The sequence below is a fragment of the Schistocerca cancellata genome, chromosome 4, assembly GCF_023864275.1.
Source record: "Schistocerca cancellata isolate TAMUIC-IGC-003103 chromosome 4, iqSchCanc2.1, whole genome shotgun sequence".
Classification (NCBI taxonomy): Eukaryota; Metazoa; Arthropoda; class Insecta; order Orthoptera; family Acrididae; genus Schistocerca; species Schistocerca cancellata.
In genome coordinates this window covers 628,400,448-628,426,103 of record NC_064629.1, presented here as the reverse complement: position 1 = coordinate 628,426,103, position 25,656 = coordinate 628,400,448, and the positions used below count along the sequence as shown (strand labels likewise).

At 39.6% G+C, this 25,656-nt stretch overlaps 1 protein-coding gene across 5 annotated transcripts in view; it reads left to right on the top strand.

Moving 5' to 3' along the window:
• LOC126183189 (microtubule-associated serine/threonine-protein kinase 2) overlaps nucleotides 1-25,656 on the top strand; it is a 247,513-nt gene that overhangs the window by 208,099 nt on the left and 13,758 nt on the right. For 2 of the 5 annotated variants that reach the window (XM_049924931.1, XM_049924929.1), the window contains one exon: nucleotides 8,070-8,591. The exons of the other annotated variants lie outside the window; for them this stretch is intronic. In XM_049924931.1, coding sequence (XP_049780888.1) covers nucleotides 8,070-8,096 — 27 coding nt within the window. In that variant the 3' untranslated portion in view covers nucleotides 8,097-8,591. Of the gene's footprint in view, nucleotides 1-8,069; nucleotides 8,592-25,656 lie in introns of those variants that run through there. 5 annotated transcript variants of the gene reach the window in all.

The window sequence follows — 25,656 nt, the reverse complement described above, 5'->3', positions numbered from 1 at the left end:
TAACCTTCTAGGTCAATGCGATCAAAAGATACAGCTGTATATGTCGCGTATTTTGACACTTGCAAATTCGCTAATCCAAACCTATAGTATAGATTAACTACCTACTTACATAACAGGCCTGGTCATTTAGCACTAAAGTGCTTGCCTGGAAACAGAGGTTGTGGGATTGAATCTCAGTTGCACCATGAATTTTTCAGTCTTCATTTTAACCTAGCTTTCACCTCTCAACAATGTGAGGAGACATGAGTCATGTGGTTCAGATTCCACATTAAACTGTAGGTCCCCTTTCCTTGGTTGGATTACTGGGTAGGTTAGGAACATGCAAGTCACTGAAGTGGTGCCCATTAGAAAGATGTGCACCAGTCCATTGAGCCATACAAAATTGTTGTCTTCATCATCATCATCTGTATACATAACTACTTTGTATGAAACCATCAGAGTTCAAGTCCTTTTAACACCTGTCCAGGTTTTTAAAAACAAATCCAGCTATCGCAAACCTTACTAACTAATTGGAGGAGATAATCATTGCTCCTTCATGAAACCACAGAAGCTCCATATATTTTCCACTACCTAGTGTAGTGTCACCCTCACAAGATGCACAAGAAAAATCTTGCAGCACATGATCAACTGAACATGGCTCGTACGATCCAAGCAACTACTGATTGGCATACAATGTTGGCTCAGAAGGTACTGTATCACTCAATTCTGCATAACCTTACTTCCCTGGAGGATGCTTTAGAATAGGATTTCCCATGTGAGCAACACACCCAGTGATTTCTTGGAACAAAAGGTGGCCTCTAAAACAACTTTCTGACTTTATATAACTAGAAACAGGAAAAACTTGTTTTATTTTATGGCCAAATTTGATGTACTTTTTTCTGCCAATTCTGTGTTTTTTGCCTAATTCGTTTTTTTGCCAAATTTGGCAATTTTATTTCCAAATTCAGTATTACTTTTTCAAATTTGATGTAGGTTTTTTTTCCCCAAATCTGATGTTTTGTATTGTCGAATTCGTTTTTTTCCTTGTGTAATTCAGTGATTTCTTAAGAATTTATTATTTTTTAACTTTTTATTTTATTTTTCTTGAATTCTGTTGTTTTGCCAGTTTATCTTGCCAAATTTGGTTTTTCCTGCCAAATTCAGTGTTATATTTTTCGAAAATAAGTGATTTTTTTACCAATTTTGTGGCTATTTTCATCATTGCATCAAAGTTTGTTACACAGGAAATGAACCGTTATTCTAAGATTATATAGGAATCTTAGCCTTGAGGACATAAGAAGACAAAATATGATTTTAACATTTGATTACTATTATCAGCTTCAAATATTAGTAAACTGGTATCCTCAGAATAATAACATTTTATTATGGCAAAATTACAAATTTTGCAATATGTCATAAAAATTGCTGATTTTATGTTATTTTGCTAAAAACCGATAATTTTGTGTTATTTTTCATGTTATTATTTTAGTTACATTTTGCTGTCCCTATATATAACCCTTCCTGGGCAGAAGATTTTCTTAATTGACAAGTCAGTTGTAATCTGTTAAAGAGATATGTGCAAGATAATGGTTTCATTTGAGGTGGAATGTAAGTTCATAGCTGGCCAGATTTCTGTTCTAATGGGTAGCAGATATTTGTAATGAGAATTTTTCTAACGAATGTCCATGCTTCCATGAAGTTTCTGTAATCAAAGAATATGACCCACTGGTTACGGAAGAAATGAACTGCATATTTTCTCAAAACAGTAGGGGACTTCTGGGAAATATCATTCCTTTTCATTATCTTCAAAGTGAAGCAATACTGAAGCTCTTTGTACAAAGATCCATGATACGTGTTATCTAATTTTTTCTCTACCTGTTCATTATGAATGTAAAAATTTGTCATTGGTGACAAAAATAGCATCACAGTCCAACAGGTTAATGTCTCACATTTTGAAGTGCACGAATTTTATTTTCTTTCAGTGATTTAATACAAAGCATCGTTTAGTGATAGGGATTTGTAGATCTCTCAGTTCTAGCTTCTAAACATTTCTGAGCAATCTTTAAACTGTATTAACTATTGTTTACCAAATAAACATTACTATAATACTATAAGAGGTTTTTACTATTGACTTTATGAGGCACTAGGCACAGAAGAGATGAATGTAATATATTTCTTCTTTCAGTTACTTTCCAGCATTTGATATTTTCAACGTGAGCACAGGGAAGCAATATACTACAGCAATAGGTGACAATACACTCCTGGAAATGGAAAAAAGAACACATTGACACCGGTGTGACAGACCCACCATACTTGCTCCGGACACTGCGAGAGGGCTGTACAAGCAATGATCACACGCACGGCACAGCGGACACACCAGGAACCGCGGTGTTGGCCGTCGAATGGCGCTAGCTGCGCAGCATTTGTGCACCGCCGCCGTCAGTGTCAGCCAGTTTGCCGTGGCATACGGAGCTCCATCGCAGTCTTTAACACTGGTAGCATGCCGCGACAGCGTGGACGTGAACCGTATGTGCAGTTGACGGACTTTGAGCGAGGGCGTATAGTGGGCATGCGGGAGGCCGGGTGGACGTACCGCCGAATTGCTCAACACGTGGGGTGTGAGGTCTCCACAGTACATCGATGTTGTCGCCAGTGGTCGGCGGAAGGTGCACGTGCCCGTCGACCTGGGACCGGACCGCAGCGCCGCACGGATGCACGCCAAGACCGTAGGATCCTACGCAGTGCCGTAGGGGACCGCACCGCCACTTCCCAGCAAATTAGGGACACTGTTGCTCCTGGGGTATCGGCGAGGACCATTCGCAACCGTCTCCATGAAGCTGGGCTACGGTCCTGCACACCGTTAGGCCGTCTTCCGCTCACGCCCCAACATCGTGCAGCCCGCCTCCAGTGGTGTCGTGACAGGCGTGAATGGAGGGACGAATGGAGACGTGTCGTCTTCAGCGATGAGAGTCGCTTCTGCCTTGGTGCCAATGATGGTCGTATGCGTGTTTGGCGCCGTGCAGGTGAGCGCCACAATCAGGACTGCATACGACCGAGGCACACAGGGCCAACACCCGGCATCATGGTGTGGGGAGCGATCTCCTACACTGGCCGTACACCACTGGTGATCGTCGAGGGGACACTGAATAGTGCACGGTACATCCAAACTGTCATCGAACCCATCGTTCTACCATTCCTAGACCGGCAAGGGAACTTGCTGTTCCAACAGGACAATGCACATCCGCATGTATCCCGTGCCACCCAACGTGCTCTAGAAGGTGTAAGTCAACTACCCTGGCCAGCAAGATCTCCGGATCTGTCCCCCATTGAGCATGTTTGGAACTGGATGAAGTGTCGTCTCACGCGGTCTGCACGTCCAGCACGAACGCTGGTCCAACTGAGGCGCCAGGTGGAAATGGCATGGCAGGCTGTTCCACAGGACTACATCCAGCATCTCTACGATCGTCTCCATGGGAGAATAGCAGCCTGCATTGCTGCGAAAGGTGGATATACACTGTACTAGTGCTGACATTGTGCATGCTCTGTTGCCTGTGTCTATGTGCCTGTGGTTCTGTCAGTGTGATCATGTGATGTATCTGACCCCAGGAATGTTTCAATAAAGTTTCCCCTTCCTGGGACAATGAATTCACGGTGTTCTTATTTCAATTTCCAGGAATGTATCTTAATTGATGTCTCATTAATTGACGGCTTACATACAGGAGTGGCTACAAAATTGTTACTGGACCATGAGACATTAATATTAGAAAGTAAAAATGCCCAGATATGTAAAACAAAGGAACAGAATGGTTTACCAACTTGTATATTTGTTCAATCAACTCTTGAAGAACCATCAGTGACAGGTGGTGTTCCGTTGTCTGATAAATTCAGTTCATTTGTATTGATTTTTGTTATGTTTTGTGAGAACTATATTCTTTTCAGGCAGTAAGGACATAACCCCAATAAACACAGACAGTGAAAGTGGAAAACACACGGCATTAGAATCTCATGTAAAACAAAGAGAGAATCGTTCAAAACTTACAGCACAACCACAAACCATCTACAGGAATTTATTACAAAAAATACTAAGACTTCATGCTTCAGACATAACAGTGGAGAGGACAAAGTGTGAACTTTCAAATGGCATACATAAATCTAAAAATAACAAAAACAATATGCGATATAGTGCAGACCATGTCAGGGAATCAATAGAAGGGTCCAGTTATCAGTTAACTGAAGTAGGGGGATGAAGGTTTCTGGCATTACTGAGATGAACATTATGTTCAGTGATAGTTTTCTGTTTCTTAGGGTAAAATAAATTAAAACTTCATGCATAACTCCTGTTACATAGATTTCTTTCATGATGCTATAAGGGAATGACAAGTGTTCAAGCTACTAAAGAGAAATAACAAGGAAATTGTGGAAATTACTGAATCAATGAAGTGTGAGGATTCATATTGTTGTGATCATATGCCAATTAGCACAGTGAAGATATGTGCACTTTAAATAAAAACAGTGAACAGAGGTGATCTTCTGCTTTGTGTTGGGGTGAGTAGGTATATGAGGGAAAAGAATGCAGATGAAGCTAAGCATGTGCGAAGTGAACTGTTGTAAACTTGTAATGCCTATACAGCGAGAGGGCTGGTAGAGGGGTTCATAACAAGCAACTTACACATAGCAACTCATGCCCACATCCCTTAGCATTCAGCGCTAGTTGTCATTTAACAGCATTGTGCACTGTCAGGTAGGTAGGCATACTACCTGCAATTAGAATCAAAATGGCAGCAGCTATTATGGGCAGGACCAGGACCCAAGCCATGAACATATGCCTTTTGAAGGCAGATGCTCTACTGACTGAGCTATCAAAGCACAACTCATGATCCACCTTTACAGCTTTACATCCACTACCACATCTCTCCCAGTCTCCAAACTTCACAAAATTTCAGCCACATATGTTGCAGGACTGCACTCCTTTTTTCCGGAAGTGCTAGTCCCACGAGGTATGAAGGAGAACTTAAGTGAAGCTTGCGGAAGGATCCAAGCCAACACACAGTTTCAATCTGGAAGGAAGTTTCAAATTAAAGTCATAAATTTGATGTGACTTGGTCCAGAAGTTTGACAACTCCTGTAATCACACCATTTGATTCTTTCTCTTTGTTATGGGCATTAGCTCATATGTATTTACATTTAACAAAAGCAACCATGTAGTATGTTGCATGGGAATACCATCTAAGTTGATCTGCATTCCCATACAGTGATAAAGCAAACTTATTTTCACTGTTCAGTAGTGTACAATCTGAGAATGTTGTTAATCCAGTCTAATAAATCATTTATGTATGTAGGTAAGAGCAACCACCAATATGTGGGGGAGGGGGGGCTTATGGCATTTAGATTTCTGTACACCACTTTTACCAGAATGTATTTTATGTCATGGCAATTACAGAAAGACTTACTGGCCTACCTTTCTTCTATCTTACATGATGGTGAGACATTTTGTAAGAGTTTCAGAAGTTTTAGTACTTCACCTCCTGCTGAAGGTAATACCTTTTTTGTAGGGAGAGGGAAGTCATTCGTTTATTGGATAAGTAGTCAACCAGACGCAGTATCCCAACTTATTAGTTTAGTTTCCTTTTATCTGTGTGATATTTTCATAAAGTATGTTTTAAACACAGACTACAGTGATATTATAAGAATTTGTTTTTGTTTGCTTCCAAGTGAGTGGATGTGGTGTGAGAGAGCAAACATGATCTTTATGTTGGCAGATTATGAATCTCAGACCTTTTTATATCAAATTAATCTCTCTGATTTATATTAATGATTATGCTGATAACTTTTCCAGCATGGCTCAGATGCCCAATAATTGACAGCCATATATTTTTGTGTGTTTGGCAATCACTTTCCAACCAGTGTAATGTGGATCTGTCTGCTCAAACTCAACCATAATCTATACATGTAAATTTAACTCAAGTTACCCACCAGAACATCAATTTCATCTATGAGCTACTTCGGTTTAGCATTCTATATTTGTATGACCACAACAAAGTTTTCCGTGAGAATGGATAATGACAATGCTGTGGCAACTGAGTTTATAGACCATTACACAAAACAAACACACACACCTCACACACACAGTATGCTCATTTTACCTCTTGATTCACAAGTATTCCCCACTTGATAACTTCACCCAGCCCACTTTTCCTCCTTCACTGATGTTTCAAAATTAGGGTGGCTGACATTCATTTCCAGCACATTCCAAAATTTTGATTAACATTGGTTTCACTTATAATTTTTTACTACCTTTATTTCTGTCGTATGCTTGTTTTTTATCTTCGTTCTTCATCAGATCTTTCTCATAGCATTGTTGTTCTCCTCTTTCCATCACTGTTCATTACTTACACTTGCAATCTGTCTATTTATGTGTGTTCCTTTAACTGGCAACATACTGTCATCTTTTTCTCACTTCCTGATATGTACACGGATGAGCCAAAACATTGTGACAACATAATAGCTTGTTTGTCCATCTTTGGAACAAAATCCATAACTGATTCAGCATATCAGGGATTTGATTTGTTTAATTTTTTTTTTTTTTTTTTTTTTTTTTTTTTGTGGAGTATGTGGCATTAAATGTTTATGCACAGGTCATGTAATTTGCATAAATAACCAGCTGCTGATTTGCATACATGGTGAAGGCACCTGATAATGACCCATATGGGTTCCATAAGACTTACATCAAGCAAATGTGGTTGCCAATATATCAACATGAGTTTACGATAATGCCCCTCAAACCACTGTGGCACAGTTCTAGCTCAAAGACATGGACAATTATACTGCTGAAAGATGACATCACCGTCGGTAAAGACATCGAGCATGAAAGGATGCAGGTGGTTCTCAGCTGTCACCGTGTCTCTTTATTACTACCATAGTTCGCATGCAAGTGCAGGAGAATGTTTCCCATAGCATAATACTGCTCTCACTAGCCTGCATCTGTGGCGTGTTGCATGTTTCAAGCTGCTGCTAACCTCGGTGACATTTGTGGAGATGACCAGCAACCTAGGGAGCAAAAATGTGATTCACCTGAAGAGCTGACATTGATCCACGGTTGAATCCTAATGGTCCCATGCCCACTGCAGTTGTAACTGACGATGTCGTTTGGTCAAAATATGAACACGTAGGGGTGGTCCACTGTGAAGCTCCATGTTCAACAACGTACAATGAATGGTGTGGTCTGAAACAGTTATATGGGCACCAGCGTTGTGCTCCTCGGCAGAGATGCCACAGAATACCATCAGTTCTACTTCACAGAGTAGACAAGCATCCGAACCCACTGTTCTGTGAAGAATCGTGGATGTCCAACCATTTAGCACCTGTTGGCAGTTTCAGTGTCCTACCCCTTTCCGTAGATGCACATGACAATAGCACATAAACATTTGACCAGCTTCACCATTTTTGAGATACAGTACTGGTTCACAGGCTCTGTGTAATAATAATAGTCTCTTCATCAAAGTCGCTCATCTCAGTGGATTTCCCCATTTGCAGCCCATATCTTTGTTAGTGTGATTTCCCATCCATGTCTGCTGTGCTTACATACTTTTGTTACTGTGTCGCTTGCCCCATTACCACCAGACAACATCCAAAGTTGTGGTGGGTAGTGGTCCTAATGTTTTGGCTGATCAGTGTATTCTTTCATTTAGCTTGTGTTTTTAGCAACATCTTGAATTATTTGTGTATGTTTCTGTTTGTCATTTAACTGTTTTGTGAGTGAACTGATTTCTGTTGTATTAAATATTCTGGCTTTTATGCCTGGCAGGTATTTCAGATTCTCATTATATAATGAGTTGCTCATTCTGTATGATTTTCCGTGTTATTTTGAAATGTACATATTGAATTTCTTTCCATGCTTTTCACCAGTTAAGTTGTTCTTTCTCCCAAATTACTTTGAAGTAGTTGAAATGCTGAATTCACTTCCTCCTTATTTCCTTTCTTCCTTCCTTCATCATTCTCTCTGCTACCTTTTCCACCACAACGGTCCATTTTTATTCCCTTATCTACATCCATGAAAGATTAGGTTTTGTTTTATCTATTCTATTTTGCAGATTGACAAGAATAGACGAAGCAATTGACTGTGACTTCCCTTAAGGAAACATATCAACATTTGCTCGGGTGCAAGATTACTCTTCTCTTGATTGATGATACTTTTTTCCATGACATATATAACTTTTCAAATATTGTCTGCCCTCTGCAGTAGTTTTACTAGAAACTAATGTAATTTGAGGTATTTTGTTCAGTGCTAAAAACATTTCATGAAATGTGATTTGAGGGAACTGTAATTGTGAGCTAGAATAAGTATAGTAATTCTTTAAATTCAGTTATCTCCCTATGTTTCTGTTTATTGAAAGTATCCATAAAACAGTCTATAATGGAGAAATCTATAAATTTTTCATTTCCTGTTCTTTTGTAACCCTGAAGATACGCTGCCATAGTCTGATTAAATTTATGAAATAGTGACAAAAATTATAATCATAAAAAATATTCTGCCAAAAAATGCTGGAAAATTCTAATGGCTTTCAGATAATTGTTAATATGGACTATTTCCGTTGTAGACTATGAATAGAATAAATTTCCTTTTTTTATTTTTCAGTTTGGTATTTTTTAGTATGGAAGTGTGCTCATTAATTGGCTAGTAAAATGTGACATTGCTTACACTCAAAAGCACAAATATATAATGAATGAAGGTTGACATTGAGTTCACTTATTGTCATACCATTATTAGTGTCAACTGAATTTGACCACATTTCATTTAAATCAGTTTTTATACAGCAAAAGTGCTCAATAAAAAAGTCAAAGTGTTTGACAGAACATGTATTCAGCCTTTCAGCCAGGTAACCCACAAAATGTTTGGCGCGCAGCAGTGAAATTCACAAATGTGCTTGTCAGCTGCAATTTAAGCTGTGCTGTTAGGATCCTGCCTAACCACATGCTCGGGCGGGGGGGAGGGGGGCAGGGAAACAGGAAAAAGTTTTTGATGACCAGTATTATATGTGAAAGTTTAGTTTCTCTTGATGCAAAAAGTCATCTAGTAGTCATATTTTGCAAAGTAAGAATACAAATTATCACGCCATATTTTCCCAAATTCAGAGTTCACCATACACAAGCTCCACTGAGGAGGCTTGCAGGTCTTCTTTAAATACACAGTGCAATCCCAATACCACTCTTGGGAGAGGGGGGGGGGGGTGTTGTCAGTCTGCAAAGCCATCATGTGGCACATTATAACAGCCTTCAAGGAATGCTGTAGGCACTGCACAATGACATTTGCGGCTGCATGATATGGTGAACTCCCTATCGTGTATACTATACAGCCAGGCCACTGCATGAAAATATTTCTGTTGGCCCTGGTTGAAAGTCACTTGCTGGGTATGACCAAACTGTGAAATCCAAATGCAGGTAAGCGCACATGCCATATTCTTGGCAGTTTGTTTTCAGTGGGAATATCTTCAGCTTCCTTGTGTATCTGTTGATGAGCATAAGGCAGTGCCAGTAGTTGTTTGTGACTGGTGGTCCTATCAAGCTCAAGTGGATGTGTGAGAATCATGCCTCTAAAATGTCGAAACTTCAGAGTGGATAGCTTATTTATGCCTTGTTAGTGTACACTTCTGGTAGGGAATGAAAGTCTCAGTCCATTTAGAGCAGTACTTATTATTGGTGTTTTGCCCTTAAAGAGCGCATTTGGACTAAACTACATGGCCAGTTCCTTTTGCTGCCTTCCTTGCTGCCCAAACTTCCCTCATTCGCTTGCTGTGTTTCTGTTTCCAGTCCTCTGTCCATGCTTCTTGTCGGCTTCGTGTCTTCGGCTTCATCTTGATTGCCTTTTTGGTTGCCCATATTTCTTTCATCTTCTGGCTGTGATTTTGCTTGCATTCTTCGGTCCATTTTATGCCTGTTCGTTTGTCACATTGTATCTCATGTAGTTTACTTTTCTTAATGATGTTTCTGAATTTTATTCTGTCGTTTATTGTGTCTGCTGCTATGTTGAATTGGTTCAGGTCGTTTTCTACCTCTGCCACCCATTTGTTGTTTCTAGTGGTTACCCAGTCAAAGATCTGTTTGGTCAGCCTGTGTGATGGCATTCTGTATAGGTGTCCATAGAATTGTAGTCTGCGTTTTCTAATCTTTTCTGTGATTGTCTCCGTATGTTTGTACAGTTCCTCTGTAGGTTTCTTGATCCATATTCCATTGTTGTTAGTTGCGCCAAATATTTTCCTAAGTATTTTCTGTTCTACTTTTACTAATTGTCTGATACGTGTATGCCCTAGGATTAGTGTGGTCTCTGCTGCATATAGTGCCTCGGGGAGCACCACCGTGTCGTAATGGCGTAATTTGGCTTTTTGTGAGATAGACTTCTTGTTGTAATGATTCCACACTACTTTGTATGCCTTGTCCAGTTTAGTCTTTCTTTCTTTGTTTGAGTCTCTGTTATGTCCACTCATTTGTATTTGAAGTTTGCCATTTTGTAAATCGTGCCATACTTTGTGTTCAGAGATGAGAGTTTCTTTGTGCTCATAAACTGTGTCTTTTCGTAAGAGATCTGTAGTCCAGTTTTGGAAGCGATTTCGTGCAGTTTTTCAATAGCGTCTTTTGTTTCCTTTATACCTTTCGTGACAATCGCCAAATCGTCTGCAAAAGCCAGGCATTTAATCTGTAGGTTTCCTAAGGTTATCCCCTGTTGTGATGTTTCCCATTCTTTTCTGACCTTATCTAACACCAGATTGAAAAGGAGAGGTGAGAGGCCATCGCCTTGTCGGACACCTGTGCGAATTTCAAAGGGCTCTGATAGTTCCCCACAGAACTTTACTTTGGAGGTCGTGTTGGTTAAAGGTTGCTCTATGATAGCCCGTGTTTTGTTGTCTACTTTGTATTCTGCTAGAATTTTGAAGAGAGTTTTCCAGTCGATAGAGTCGTACGCCTTTTTGAAGTCAACAAAGGTAATGATCAGGTTCTGTTTGTGTTGTAAAATCATTTTCAGGTTCCAAATTTGTTCCGCACAAGACTGCCCTTTACGGAAGCCTGCTTGGTATTCCCAAATCAAGTGGTCGGTCTGGCATTCTAGTCTGTTCAGTAAAGCTTTAGAGAGGATCTTGTATGTGACCAGTAGTAAGGATATTCCTCTGTAGTTGTTTGGGTCAGTATTGTCACCTTTTTTGTGTAGTGGGTGTATCAGGGCAGTTTTCCAGTCGTCAGGAATTTTCATGGTCTTCCAGATGTCTTCCAAGATCCTGTGGATGTCTTTGGTGAGTTCTGGGTCTTGTAACTTCCAGATTTCCGCGATGATGCCATCTTCTCCTGGTGCTCTACGATTCTTGAGTGACTTGATTATTTCTTTAACTTCTTCTAGAGTTGGAGGTTCACTATCTGGATTGTATGTGCTCGTTTCTGTCATCATTTCTTCCATAGGGGGGGTCCGTGTTCAGTTTTTCAAAGTACTTTGCCAGAATGTCACAATTGTTTTTGGTATTGGTTTCTAGGGTTCCATCTGGTCTTCTGAAGCGCAAGTTGGGTGGTTGATATCCAGTCATATTTTCTCTGAACGTTCTGTAGAAGTTTCTTGTATTGTTCTTCATGAAGTCCGATTCGATCTCTGTCAGTCGCCGTAGAGCAGTACTTATGTAACTTTGTTTCTAGTGTCCTTGTAACATGGATTCCTGGATGGTTGAGACAGTCTAGAGAAGAAAAGCTATTGTCATAAAAAGGCAGACATACGTGGCTGCTGTCAGCCTACTGAGTTGTCAAAGTGTATCAGCTCCTAAGTGCCTGACTGTGGCATACGACAATAGTGCAGGACTGTCTCACCTTTCAGTGAGTCCTTAAACTCCCTTGTCATCATTTTGCACTTCTGTCAGCTCAGTGGAATCCACAGGTGTGAAAATGCTTTCCACTGTAGACAAAGTATTGGCGTTGATCTTTTTCGAATTGCTTATTTGGCAAGTGCCTGTTGTAAATTGAGTAATAAAATTTATTTTTGAAAAATGCATGACAAGAAGTTATATAGATTTGTTATTACGACCAGTTTCAGTCATAAACCATCATCTTGGTATCTGTAGCAGCCCAACAAGAAACACCAACTACCGAAACAGCAAGACACATATCGTCATATAAATATCAGAATGTATAGTGATATGAAAGAATGAACAATACTACTCGTGGATCACACATCTAAGCTGTTTACATCTTGACTACATATGTTCAGTTACTCTGTTGCTATCAAATGGATCTCAGCTTGATATTTGTTAATTTTAACTTTGCTAGACATGCAAAATTATAATGAAATACTAGTGAATGTGTTTCCATGTCTCAGTTTGTGTGACATGTGAGTAGTATTGTTCATTCTTTCATATCGCTGTATGTTCTGTTATTTGTACAACAGTCTGTATCTTTTGCTGTTTCTGTAAATGGTTTCTCTCCTTAGGTTGCCACAGATTCAAATATGTTGGTTTTGGACTGAAATTGGTAGTAATAATAAATGAATACAACACAGCTTTGTGTTGTGCATTTTCCAAAACATATTACTGCTGTTGATAGTCACCTGAAGATGATGATTAAATAAAATTTAGTTGGTTGACATCAGCGGGGGGATACTTAATTTGTGGCAACAAAAAATGTAAAATTCAGTGGCTCATGATCTGTGTGTAACGAGGATGTGCCCTTCCACCTTGAATTGGCAGTATCCAACAACTTCATAGGCTGCTGAATGTTCAGTGTAACGTTGTGGCAAAGATTGCTGCTTCTCTGTGATCTTCTTGGGGAAGAAATTCAAAGGCTGTCAATGCCCATTTATATTCTGTTCTAGCATGACACTTAAAGTGCAGGATGAGGCACCCCAGGTAATTGCTAGTGGGGAAGTCAGCAGTTGGAGGCACAAAAAGGCTGGTTTGCGTAAAGCTTGTCTGGCAGGTTTCAAATGATGCCTGTAGCAAACCAGTCCTAATAACAGGCGTGGATCAATGAAGGCATAGAATGGTGTCTGGGCCTCAACAGCTCAAGGTAAAAAGATATGTAAAATGTTATCATCCCCAAGTACTGATGCCCTTCGTGCACTGTTTCTGAGCCTGGGTAATATGCAAGTGCAGCTACGCACTCAGTTGGTGGATACGTATGGGTCACAGAAACATAAAGATCAGTGAATTAAACTTTGTTAGCTTCCATGATAAATTTAGCTGGATTTATGAGGATTTCAGCAGATCTTCGGTAAACTATGCGTAACTGTCGTTTATGTTCTTCTGAAAATGGTGGTGCCACAACAGATCTTCTGTGATTGTGAAGTAGAAATCTAGCACCTACAAAACTTTATTGATAAAATGCTGAAAAGCCTGTGCTGTGATCCATTGGCCATATAACATTTATAGGGATTAAAGTGATCCAAAGAGCATAGTTATTGCAGTTTGATAGGTGTCCTCTATTCCCACATATATTTGTGTATGGGATTTTACTAGGTCGGTCATCGGGAAAAATATGTATATATGCCTTGGTTGCCAACATGCATCACACCCTGCTCTCGATATCGCAACAGGCAAACTTGAGCAAGCTGGCAGAGATCGTGGACAAAGTATCTGAAGCCACCGCTCCACAAGTTTACCACACAGCTATAGACATGCTCGACAACATCGACTCTCGTCTAGACGAGTTAATGCCCCACCAGCTGACATCCAAAATCTCCAACGTGGTGTATAGGGTACCAGTTGGCAACTGTCAACATATTGAGTCCTCTATAATTGCAATGGGGGTGGCAGCTGTCGAGTTTATTTGGTACGGATGGAGGGGAAAGGCACAGTTGCTTGTCGATGGTCGTCCCATGCCTGCTTGGTTCATTGCGGTACCGAGTATGTCAGGGACCAGGTGTATGGGCCATGAGTAAACAGGAAGACCAGGTGTGCTCCTGATGTTACACGCTGTTGAGTGGCAACGTGATGGTGGAACTTCGGTGGGTTCTGTGGCTGTCAGTAACTCATTCAGCAGGTGCACCAGTGGTGAGCAAGTACACTGAGAGATCGCTGCACTGTGTGGGCTGACATGCCACCTTCAATGATGTGACCCTGTTCAAAATCACAGCATTCCTCACATCCTCCTTGGCGTCATAGGAAGACAGAAAATCTAGCCCATTAATAGTGCAGGTCAAGTCTGCGACTATAAAACACTACTCAATTGACCTTCAATAAGAAATGTTCAATTTTAAAGTCACGAGCTCATATGTGCCTATGAGCAAATCATTTGCAGCTGCTAAGTTGCTTTGCATGATGTCATGGCTGCCACAGCAGATGCCTGACACACACACACACACACACACACACACACACACAAACTGATATTCACTTCTCCTTTGGGGTGCTGCTGGCAGACCAGCCTCCCAGGTCAGGGAGGCTGCCATTCCCATTTCCCACCAAGGAACATGGCAATCGGTACCTGCTTGCTTTGTCACCAAAACTACAATGGTAAAAACATTGCTTCTGGTCTGGTGAGGGTGAGTAGCGCATACTGCGTCATCTGTGTGGTGGCATGCGGTCTCATCATTTGTATACATGAATGGCTGTGACCTGCCATATTAACTCGTCAAGACAAGACGTGATGTTGTCTAGCCTGTCTCTGGTGGGCATTATAGCAAACACATGTGGAGTGGCAGCCTCAAGTACTTTGTCCACGATCTCTGCCAGCTTGCTCAACTTTGTCTCTTGTATAATTGAGAGCAGGGTGCAATGCATCTTTGGCAAGCAAGGCATCAGTATGAACTATTGGAATGGGTCCAGGTGGTCTGGTCAAGTTGCAGAGGTTCCACAGGAACTGTGAGGGCTTCCTGTTGCCAGTTTCCTCCCTGTGCAACAATTGTCCTAAGAATTGCGTGTTGTGGGAAAGCCACCCAATGAGCTCACTATTAGTAACTTGTACTTTCTAGAGGCAGGCAGGTTTGCAGTAACATTGCTAACCTTGCTAGTGGAGTGACTGTTTAATAGTGCTACCATGTCTGCGTACTTGGTGGAGTCTTACATTATCCAGGCAGTGACGAAATGGCTTTTGATGTGTGTAAACCAGAGTTACAGACAATCAATCCAGAGGCCTGGTACGCTAAATGCCTTGCGGTTCGATTGCGGCACTGGGGAAAGTCTCAGAGGGCTGCAGCAGGCAGTAAGACTCACCAGAGTAGCAGTTACAAGAAGGTACAGGAAGAGTCACATGTGGGGTGCTAGTGGAACTGGTGTTATTCAGTGGCAGGTGGCCGGCATGCAATGTCAGGGCATAGAGACACAGGCTTCCTTGACAATGCATATTCAGAAACTTTAGTGGTTCTGCCATAGTTGGTCCTTCTGCTTTTGGCTGGGTTCATCGCTGCTCCTGGTGTTGCTGTTGTAGCACAGCCAATTTTTCCATGTGCTGCTGCAGCTGCTGATCATCACACAGTAGCTGCCAAGTCAGTTGTTTCTGGTGCTATTATCGTCGTCTTAGTTGTTCCATTTGCTCTTGTTGCTGTTGTATGTTGTAACTGTTCCATGAAAGTTTCATCAGGGTCACCACATTGTAGGTACTTAACAAATGATACACTTCGCATAAAGATAGGACAACTGGTCTGTAAAGCAATGAGATAAATAACTATTATCATGTAATATACTGTTATCATCATCACACTGGTTATTTTCCGTAACACGTGTCTAGCAGCCACACACTCTCCGATCCTCTTGCTGCAGCAGGTAGTGGTGTATTGTCTTCTGGAGAGTGCAGTCTCTCCATTGTTTATGTTCGTAATAATGCTGATGGGTAGGTGTAGAGTGATCTACAAGCTGAGGTCACTATTTGCTTTATTCATGTAATTCAATGCAGCTTGTCAGTTTAGCCATAGTGTGTGTGTGAAGACGTTTTATAAATTTCCAGCATGCTACCAGCAATGTGATAATAAAACTATTATCTTTTAACATTTACCACTATTTGAAACAAAATGCCATACTAGACACGTGGATTGAAAATTACATAGATCTAATATGAAATACTATCCTTTAAGATTTATTGCTTTCCTCCTGCTTCCAGAACTTGATATGGTAGTAATTTTGCACTAGGGATCACTATCATCAGTGTCTGATGTCATTATCATTGATAGCCTTCCTTGCTTCCATTTTCTGTCGTGAGCATGTTTTTAAAGTGTTGTTTTACATATTTGGAAAGCTGATAGTGATGGAACAAACTGTGGTGCATGCCAAATATGAAATTATTTTGCTTTAAAATGAATTACTAATTAAGCTTGAATCTAAATACAATGTGTTTTTGAGCTGTGAAGTAAAGGTAGTTTAGTATACTTTCCAGATATATGTTAATTTCACTTGGTTGGTATGAATTGAAAAACAACTGCTATCACTTAGTAGCGGAAAAGCATCCGGACCAGACGAGATACCCTTAAGATTCTACAGTGATTATGCTAAAGAACTTGCCCCCTTTCTATCAGCAATTTATCGTAGATCGCTGGAAGAACGTAAAGTACCTAGCGACTGGAAGAAAGCGCAGGTCGTTCCCATTTTCAAGAAGGGTCATAAATCAGATGCGAATAATTATAGGCCTATTTCGCTTACGTCAATCTGTTGTAGAATAATGGAACATGTTTTGTGTTCTCGTATTATGACGTTCTTAGATAATACAAATCTCCTTCATCATAACCAACATGGATTCCGCAAACAGAGATCATGTGAAACTCAGCTCGCCCTATTTGCCCAAGAAATTCACAGTGCCGTAGACACTGGCGAGCAGATTGATGCCGTATTCCTGGACTTCAGGAAGGCATTTGATACGGTTCCGCACTTACGTTTAGTGAAAAAAATACGAGCTTACGGAATATCGGACCAGGTTTGTGATTGGATTCAGGATTTCCTAGAAGAAAGAACACAACATGTCATTCTTAACAGTTCAAAATCTGCAGATGTAGAGGTAATTTCGGGAGTACTGCAAGGAAGCGTGATAGGACCTTTATTGTTTACAATATACATAAATGACTTAGTTGACAACATCGGTAGCTCCGTGAGGCTATTTGCAGATGACACGGTTGTCTACAAGAAAGTAGCAACATCAGAAGACTCGTACGTACTCCAGGAAGACCTGCAGAGGATTAATGCATGGTGCGACAGCTGGCAGCTTTCCCTAAACGTAGATAAATGTAATATAATGCGCATACATAGGGGCAGAAATCCATTCCAGTACGATTATGCCATAGGTGGTAAATCATTGGAAGCGGTAACGACCGTAAAATACTTAGGAGTTACTATCCGGAGCGATCTGAAGTGGAATGATCACATAAAACAAATAGTGGGAAAAGCAGGCGCCAGGTTGAGATTCATAGGAAGAATTCTAAGAAAATGTGACTCATCGACGAAAGAAGTAGCTTACAAAACACTTGTTCGTCCGATTCTTGAGTATTGCTCATCAGTATGGGACCCTTACCAGGTTGGATTAATAGAAGAGATAGACATGATCCAGCGAAAAGCAGCGCGATTCGTCATGGGGACATTTAGTCAGCGCGAGAGCGTTACGGAGATGCTGAACAAGCTCCAGTGGCGGACACTTCAAGAAAGGCGTTACGCAATACGGAGAGGTTTATTATCGAAATTACGAGAGAGCACATTCCGGGAAGAGATGGGCAACATATTACTACCGCCCACATATATCTCGCGTAATGATCACAACGAAAAGATCCGAGAAATTAGAGCAAATACGGAGACTTACAAGCAGTCGTTCTTCCCACGCACAATTCGTGAATGGAACAGTGAAGGGGGGATCAGATAGTGGTACAATAAGTACCCTCCGCCACACACCGTAAGGTGGCTCGCGGAGTATAGATGTAGATGTAGATGTAGAATATATAAATGATACCTTGTGTGCAGATTTTTAATGCGGCCTCATAAATATCAGTAGATGGCCTTCACATTTTTATAAAATAACATTTTAGCAATATTTTTAAATGAATTGCTGTATCCAAAGTCACTATGAATAATATAAAAATAATTTTCATTGTTGCTTTAATGTTTTTCTAATGCTCTGATCAAAGATCTTTTCAGCAATGCAGAAAACTTTAACAAATTACATGCAGTAGAGATTTGAAACTGAAAATCCACCAGTATTAAAAAATCTTATTGGACACTCCAAGAAATTATCTGAAACATAAACTCCAGATGTTTGTTGCAGCCCAATGCTATAATGTGCGTACGGCAAAAGTAAAATAATTAATATTCATTTGTGGCTAGCATATCATTTCTCTCTCTCTCTCTCTCTCTCTCTCTCTCTCTCTCTCTCTCTCTCTCTCTCCCTCCCCCTCCCTCCCTCTTCTTATACAAACCTGGTTTGGGGGGCATCAAAGAACTTTTCATCGTACCAGATACTTAATATTGTACGCATTGAATTTGTGGAAGGAAATTTTCATGTGATTGTGATTTAATCATTCACTCACAATTAAAGATGGATGTTTTCAGGCTCATGCCCTCACCCATTCTGTCTCCATAATTGAAAATAGCATGTTGCCAACTTTATCATTGTGTCAAGCTTCATGTAAGCAATGACAATAGTGTAGTGAGAGCCTTCGTGAAACATGGTCCACAGTTCTTGCTGAAAAATATTAGTAATTACTGACACCCCACAAAGGCTGCTTATTTAGTATTTGATACTAAATGAAGATGGTTAAAAATATTAATACAGTAAAATACAGTCAATTTGAAGAACAAATAGTATGAAGCAGCACTTCAAAAATTTGTCTGTGAAATATTGCTCCAGTCTCCGTTAGTTGTTGACAGATACTGCACATTCTCATCATCTGCGGCTTACTGAAATTAACCTCAATTTGAATAAGAAATTAATGGGCAAACTTCTTTCAGTACTTCTGGAAAAACAACTAACTAAGGGTTACATAACTAAAGCTATAAAGTACCAATTCTGTGAACTTACAACCTGCCCAGGCATAACTTGTCTAATGTTAATTTATTGTGGCACAGAAAAATTGTTTTACAAATTTTGGTGATACATCTGAAAAGGTAAAATGATTTCCCTTTCTGACCCATGATATAATTAATTTTCTTTGTTAAATTGTAGTGCCTGCCTTCTTGAAAGAACAACTAGTAATTACAAATTTGCCAAGTATGTAATGCTGTTATGCAGTAAATTGGGATAAAAATCATATCGTTAACTAAATTTCTTTAACTCGGTGTTATAAATGTGCATTCTGTGAATGTTCAACAAACAGAGTTACGTAGCTAAAAACAGGCTACTCTGATGCAAGAGGCAGAAAAAAAAGGAGTATACTACTCGAAGTAAACAAGTTGCTAACAAATGTATCCAAATTTTAAAGAACAATAAAACATTGATAGAAGCAATGAAAAATTAAATCTGCAGTGAATGACACTTATGAAGTAGGATTGCTTGGTCACAATCAAAATGATAAGGTTGAAAATACAAATAATGTAACTTTAGTGGATGAGAAAAACTGAAACAGTTGCATAAACATTTTAATGTCATTTGTAACAAATTATGTACCTTAGTGTCGTCCTCATACAGCATGTCACTTTTATATTAATTTGGACTGATAATTGACATTGTGACACATATTGCTCAACATGACCCAGTTTACATATTATATTACTATGTACTTGGAAAAATAATTTGAGAATACACACTTTATAATTTTACTATTATCATTAATCTTTATTCAGTGCTCAGTCACTGAATATAAATTCATTCAGAGTTGTTCGTGTTCTCTCAAAGTTTTGTCACAGTACATTTTATTTAGCGTGGGAAGATTTTACATTTTCACAGTAACCTTTTTTTCCTGTCTGACTCTCACAATGTATTGAAGGAGCATAGCAGTATAGTCAGTTTGTTTAGTGATACAGAAAAGTGCTAAATTTCCTCATTATTAATTTGGCAAAAGTGTAATGTAGACAGAATGCAAAAATACTGTAGATTACAAATATAGTTTGTATTCCAAGAAGAAATGATATTTATTATAAAATATTTTTAATTTTTGTCTATAATTTTATAGCAGTCTTACAACTGAATATTATATCCTGGATAGTAAAAAAAAAACCTCCAGTTGCGCGCGCGCGCGCGCACACACACACACACACACACACACACACACACACAGATTAGATTAGATTAATTCTAGTTCCATGGATCATGAATACGATATTTCGTAATGATGTGGAACGAGTCAAATTTTCCAATACATGACATAATTAAGTTAATTTAACAACATAGTTAAGTTAATATAACAACCTTTTTTTAAAAAAAAGAAAAAAAGCAAAGTGACAATTAAAAAAGAGTAGTTTGAAGAGTGAGTGCATGTAAAGTAGGAAGTATTTCATGAAAACTTGGAATTTGTATGGAGGGGTGGGGGGGGGGGGGGGGAATCTTAGTAATATCAGAGAAGTATTTTCACTGAATAAAATTGCCACACTGTGTAAACAATGCTGTCTTTGGCATGTGGGAAAATGCAAGATGATTATGAGTGATGAGTCATGTGAAGTTGTAGTCAGGTGGCACTGTTTCATCCTGGTATCTTATGGTTTTTTTTTTGTGTATCATCATTTATCTGAAATAAGTTTTTATTTCTGGCCACAAAAACAGTTGAGAGGTTATTGAGAGGACATTATAGCATTTCTAAGGTTTCTGAAGAAGCTTCCACAGGATGAGTGTTCTCATGTATTGCATATTATTCTTATTGTTTATATAATCACTGTAAGAATTCATCAACTTAAGCTGTGTTGTCTTAGGCAATGATTCTGTAAAAAAAAGGGTAAAATAAAAGTGTGTTCAATTAGCTTGTTTACTTATGTTCTACATCTGTTACTAACTTGTTGAAGGTTTAAGTTATTCTTCCATATGAGATATAAGCTTTTATCAGAAATTGATATTTATTTGCATTACTGTACCATTAGGTTTTGCCTTAGAGACCATTCTCAATGATATTAAGAACCAGCCAGATACATCAGCTGTGGTTATCCTGACAAAAGGGGCACAGTGTGTTTCTCAAGTATGCATTGGTGCTGCCAGATATCTTGACTGTAACTCAATACATTCTTAACAGAAACATGACATTCACACCACAGTGTCGCCCAGATACAACAAAGGCACTTTCTTCATTTGTGCTGTGCTGTTAAAATTAACAATATTGTAAGGTAAAATTCTCATAAACCAATTTTACATTTATGCAAGTGCAAAAACAAGGGGCTTTTAATATTCAAGGGCAAATTAGTAAAAATCTCCTGCGGTGCACATACCGTGTAGCATAGCTGGTTTTCTGAGACTAGTTTGAGGCTGTTTCCCAGATTGATAGACCAATATGTCAGTTTGTTCATCTCAACTTCACCCGGACCACTGTGATACATTGTAAACAGTTATTATTTGCACACTGTATGCACTATGCTGAGCAATGCATGGTATAATCAGGAATAATATATTATTACACTAAAACAGTGTTCACTTAGTGAAAATTAGTGGCGGAACGCTGTTTCAGACCCAATTTCAACCACTCAAAAACTGCTTCCTATACATATAAAGAAGGGAGCTGTAACCTACAAAAAACTTAAAATGTACATCAAAAAGGACTACATTTTAAAAATAAAATAAATTTTAGAAATGGTCACAGCTTTGAATATTAAATTTCGTCCACAACTCATGTTAGTTCATTTGTGCATTTTTTTTAAACATGTTCATGGAGTTCATTTCTAGTGTAAATGAACTCTCTGGGAGTAGGGACAGGGACTGAGAATGCTGTGTTCAGTTGCAGGCTGAGTTAGAGACACTGTGCTCGCAGCTCCATGTGATGCTGGCTTTGGGCACGCAGTGTGAGTTGTTGCCAGTGGGCATAACTGTCAAGAGGCCAGATATGGGGATATGAAGGACATCCAGCATGTACCACTTGTCCCCCGATTGGTCCACTACTGTGGCTGCTCCAGTTACTGCCCACACTGATAAAGATGCTGATAAATATACTGAACCAGATGCAGCTGCTTGTTCTGTTTCTGAGGAAACCTCTCAGCCTGCAAGATTCGGACAGTCACAGAGGCTTGGATTATTGGTAGTTGGGAGCTGCCGTTTTAGGGTTGTAATGGTGCCCTTGAGGGACATGACTGTCGAGGAGAGGAAGTAGTCTAGTGTGCACTCTTTGTGCTTGCTGCATGGGGGGGAGTCAGTGATCCGAGATGTGGAATAGATCCTTCTGGATGCCATGAAGGGTACAGGGTGCAGTCAGCTGCAGGTGGTGGCATGTCACTACTAATGGTGTGTGCTGCTTTGGATTTGGAAGAGATTCTCTTGTTTCTAGGGACTATCTGAATTGGTAAGGACTGCCAGTCTTGCTTCTGAGATGAAGACAGAGCTCACCATCTGTAGCATCATTGGCAGAACCAATTGTGGACCTTTAGTACAGAGCTGAGTAGAGTGTCTGAATCGAAGGCTCTGTTTGTTCTGTGACTGTGTAGGCTGCAGATTCCTCAACTTACACCATATAGTGGTGAGGTATTGGGTCTTGGTTAATAGTTTAGGGGTCCACTACACACCGGTGAAGGTTGTGTGGGTAGTGGGGACTGTGTAGAGATGGACTGGGCAGTGTTTTGGGTTGGTGTGTCTCAGGAAAGAACAAAAGGGGTTTCAATATCAAAGAGCGCAGGTCAAACAGAAGACAAGGGTAGGCCTAGGAACCATAGGTATTATAGTAGTAAATCATTTTAGTTGTGTTGGGAAAGATCTAGAGCTCCAGCCACTAACATAGAGCACTGAATCACAAATCATTGTAGGTACTGAAAGCTACTAAAGCTGGAGATAAGTTCAGCTGAAATTTCTACAAAGGATGTAATGGTGTTCTGAAAGGATAGATGAAATACAGTTGATGGTGGTGTGTTTGTTGCTATTAAAAGTACATTATCTTGCAGTGAAATTGATGTGGAAAGTTCCTCTGAGTTAGTATGGGTAAAGGTTGTACTTGACCACTGGAATAATTAATAATTGCTTCATGTTACTGACTGCCAACTCAAATGATTCTGTTGCTGAACAGATGAAAGAAGACTTGAGTCTCATTTGAAATAGGTACCCCACTCATAGAATTATAATTGCTGGTGACTGCAATATGTTGATGAAAATACACATTAACTCAGTTGTGGGCATAAAACATCACCTGAAATAATGCTAAATGCATTCTCCAAAAATTATTTTGAACAATTAGTTCAGGAGCCAAATTTTGCAAAAACGTATGCAATGTCTTAGCAACAAATAATCCCAACCAAATAGGTAACATTGCGACAGATACATGGATTAGTGACCACAAGGTCATTGTAGCAAGACAGAATACTGTAACATCCAAACCCACCAAAAATAAATGCAAAATATATCCATTTAAAAAGAAGAGAGAGAGCAAATAAAAATTTGCTTGACATCTTTCTAAGAGACAGCTTCCATTCTTTCTGAATTAACTATGTAAGTGTAGACCAGATGTGACTTAGATTTAAAGAAATAGTATCAACAGCAATGGGGGGATTTATACCAAATAAATTAATAAGGGATGGAACTGGTTCCCATGGTACACAAAACTGATCAGAACACTGTTGCAGGAGTAACAAAAAAAGCACGCCAACTTCAAACGAATGTAAGATCCCCAAGACTGGCGAAGTTTTAGAGAAGTTGGAAATTTTGTGCAAACTTGAGTGAGAGATGCTTTTTATAGTTTTCAGAGTGGAACTCTGTCTCCAAATCTGATGGAATATCAAAAGACATTCTGGTCATATGTGAGTTACACCAGCAGCAATACATAATAAATACCTTTGCTTTGCGATAGCCGTGGTAACAATACCAATGACAGTGCCACTAAAGTGGCGTTACTAATTATGGTTTTTTGAAATTTCTTCACCAAAGAAGATGAAGTAAATATTACAGAATTCAAATCGAGAATTGTTGATAACATGAGTAACTTAGAAGTATATATCTTCAGTGTAGCAAAGCAACTTAAATCATTCAGTGAAGGCAAGTGCTCCAGTCCAGATTTTATACCAGCTAGATGCCTTTCAGAGTAGGCTGATATAATAACTCTGTACTTAACAACCATATACAACCACTCGCTTGATGAAAGATCTGCACTGAAAGATTAGAAAGTTGCATAGGTCACACCAATACTCAAGAAAGGAAATACGAGTAATCCAATGAATTACAGACCAATATCACTGATGACAATTTGCAGTATGATTTTGGAGCATATACTGTGTTTGAACATTGTGAATTACCTCAAAGGTAACTGTCTAGTGACTCATAATATGGATTCAGAAAGTATCGTTCTTATGAAACACAAGCAGCTCTTTATTCTCACAGAGTAGTGAGTACTATAGAAAGGAGATCTCAAATTGATTTCATATTTTTGGATTTCTGAAAGGCTTCTGATACCATTACTCACAAGTGGCTTCTAATCAAATTGTGTGCCTATGGATTATCATCTCAGTTGTGTGACTAGACTCATGGTCTCCTGTAAGAAAGATCATTGTTTGTAGTAATTGACAGAAAGTCATTGACTGAAACAGTCCCCGGGGAATTGTTACAGGCTCTCTGTTGTTCCTGATCTGTATAAACGATTTAGGAGACAGTCTCAGCAGCCATGTTTGATTTTTTGCAGATACTGTCCAGCACTGTCTGTTAAGTAATTGGAAGATAAAAATAAATTGAAAATTGATTTAGACAAGATATCTGTATGGTGCGAAAAATGGCAACTGACTCTGAATAAAAAAAGTGTGAGGTCATCCACACGACTACGAAAAGAAAGTTTCGGTTACACTATAAATTGCACAAATCTAAAGGTTGTCAATCCAGCTAACTACCTGGTAATTATAATAACGCGTAACTTAAATTGGAACAATCACATAAATGATGATGTGGGAATGGCAAAGCAAAGACTGTGTTTTATTGGCAGAACACTTAGAAGATGTAAGAGGTAAAGAGACTGCCTACACTATACTTGTCCGTCCTCTGCCAGAGTACTGCTGCCCAGTATGAGATCGTTATCAGATAGGACAGGGGAGCAGATTGTTTTGTATTATCGCAAAGAGGAGGGAGTGTGCCACAAATATGATATGCGGTTGGAGTGGCAATCATCAAAATGAAGGCAAATTTCACTGCAGTGAGATGTTTTCTCAAAATTTCATTCTTCAACTTTCTGCCTGAATGCAGAAATATTTTGTTGACACCCACCTATGTAGGGAAAAATGATTATTGTAATAAAATAAGAGAAATCAGAGCTCCTGTGAACCTTGCAGAACTAGCACTTCTGGAAGAGATGAGCTACTGGCGGAATTTAAGCTGTGAGGACGGGTCGTGAGTCATGCTTTGGTAGCGCAGGTGGTAGAGCACTTGCCAACGAAGGCTAAGGTCCCGAGTTTGAGTCTCTGTCCAGCACACAGTTTTAATTTTCCAGGAAGTTTGTTGTATTCTGTTTGTGGTCAGTTCCTATTTGGATCATTCTGGGACATGCTATTGTCAATCCGTTGTACCGGCAATGTGCCTGAGGATTCTGTGCTGATGGGTTCTGCAAGCACAGGACCCTAAATTTTACTCAGCTGATTGCCCATGTCCCAATTCATTAGGTTATCCATCAGTCACATCTCAGTTGACTCCCTCACTGTGCAGTCTAAACATCTG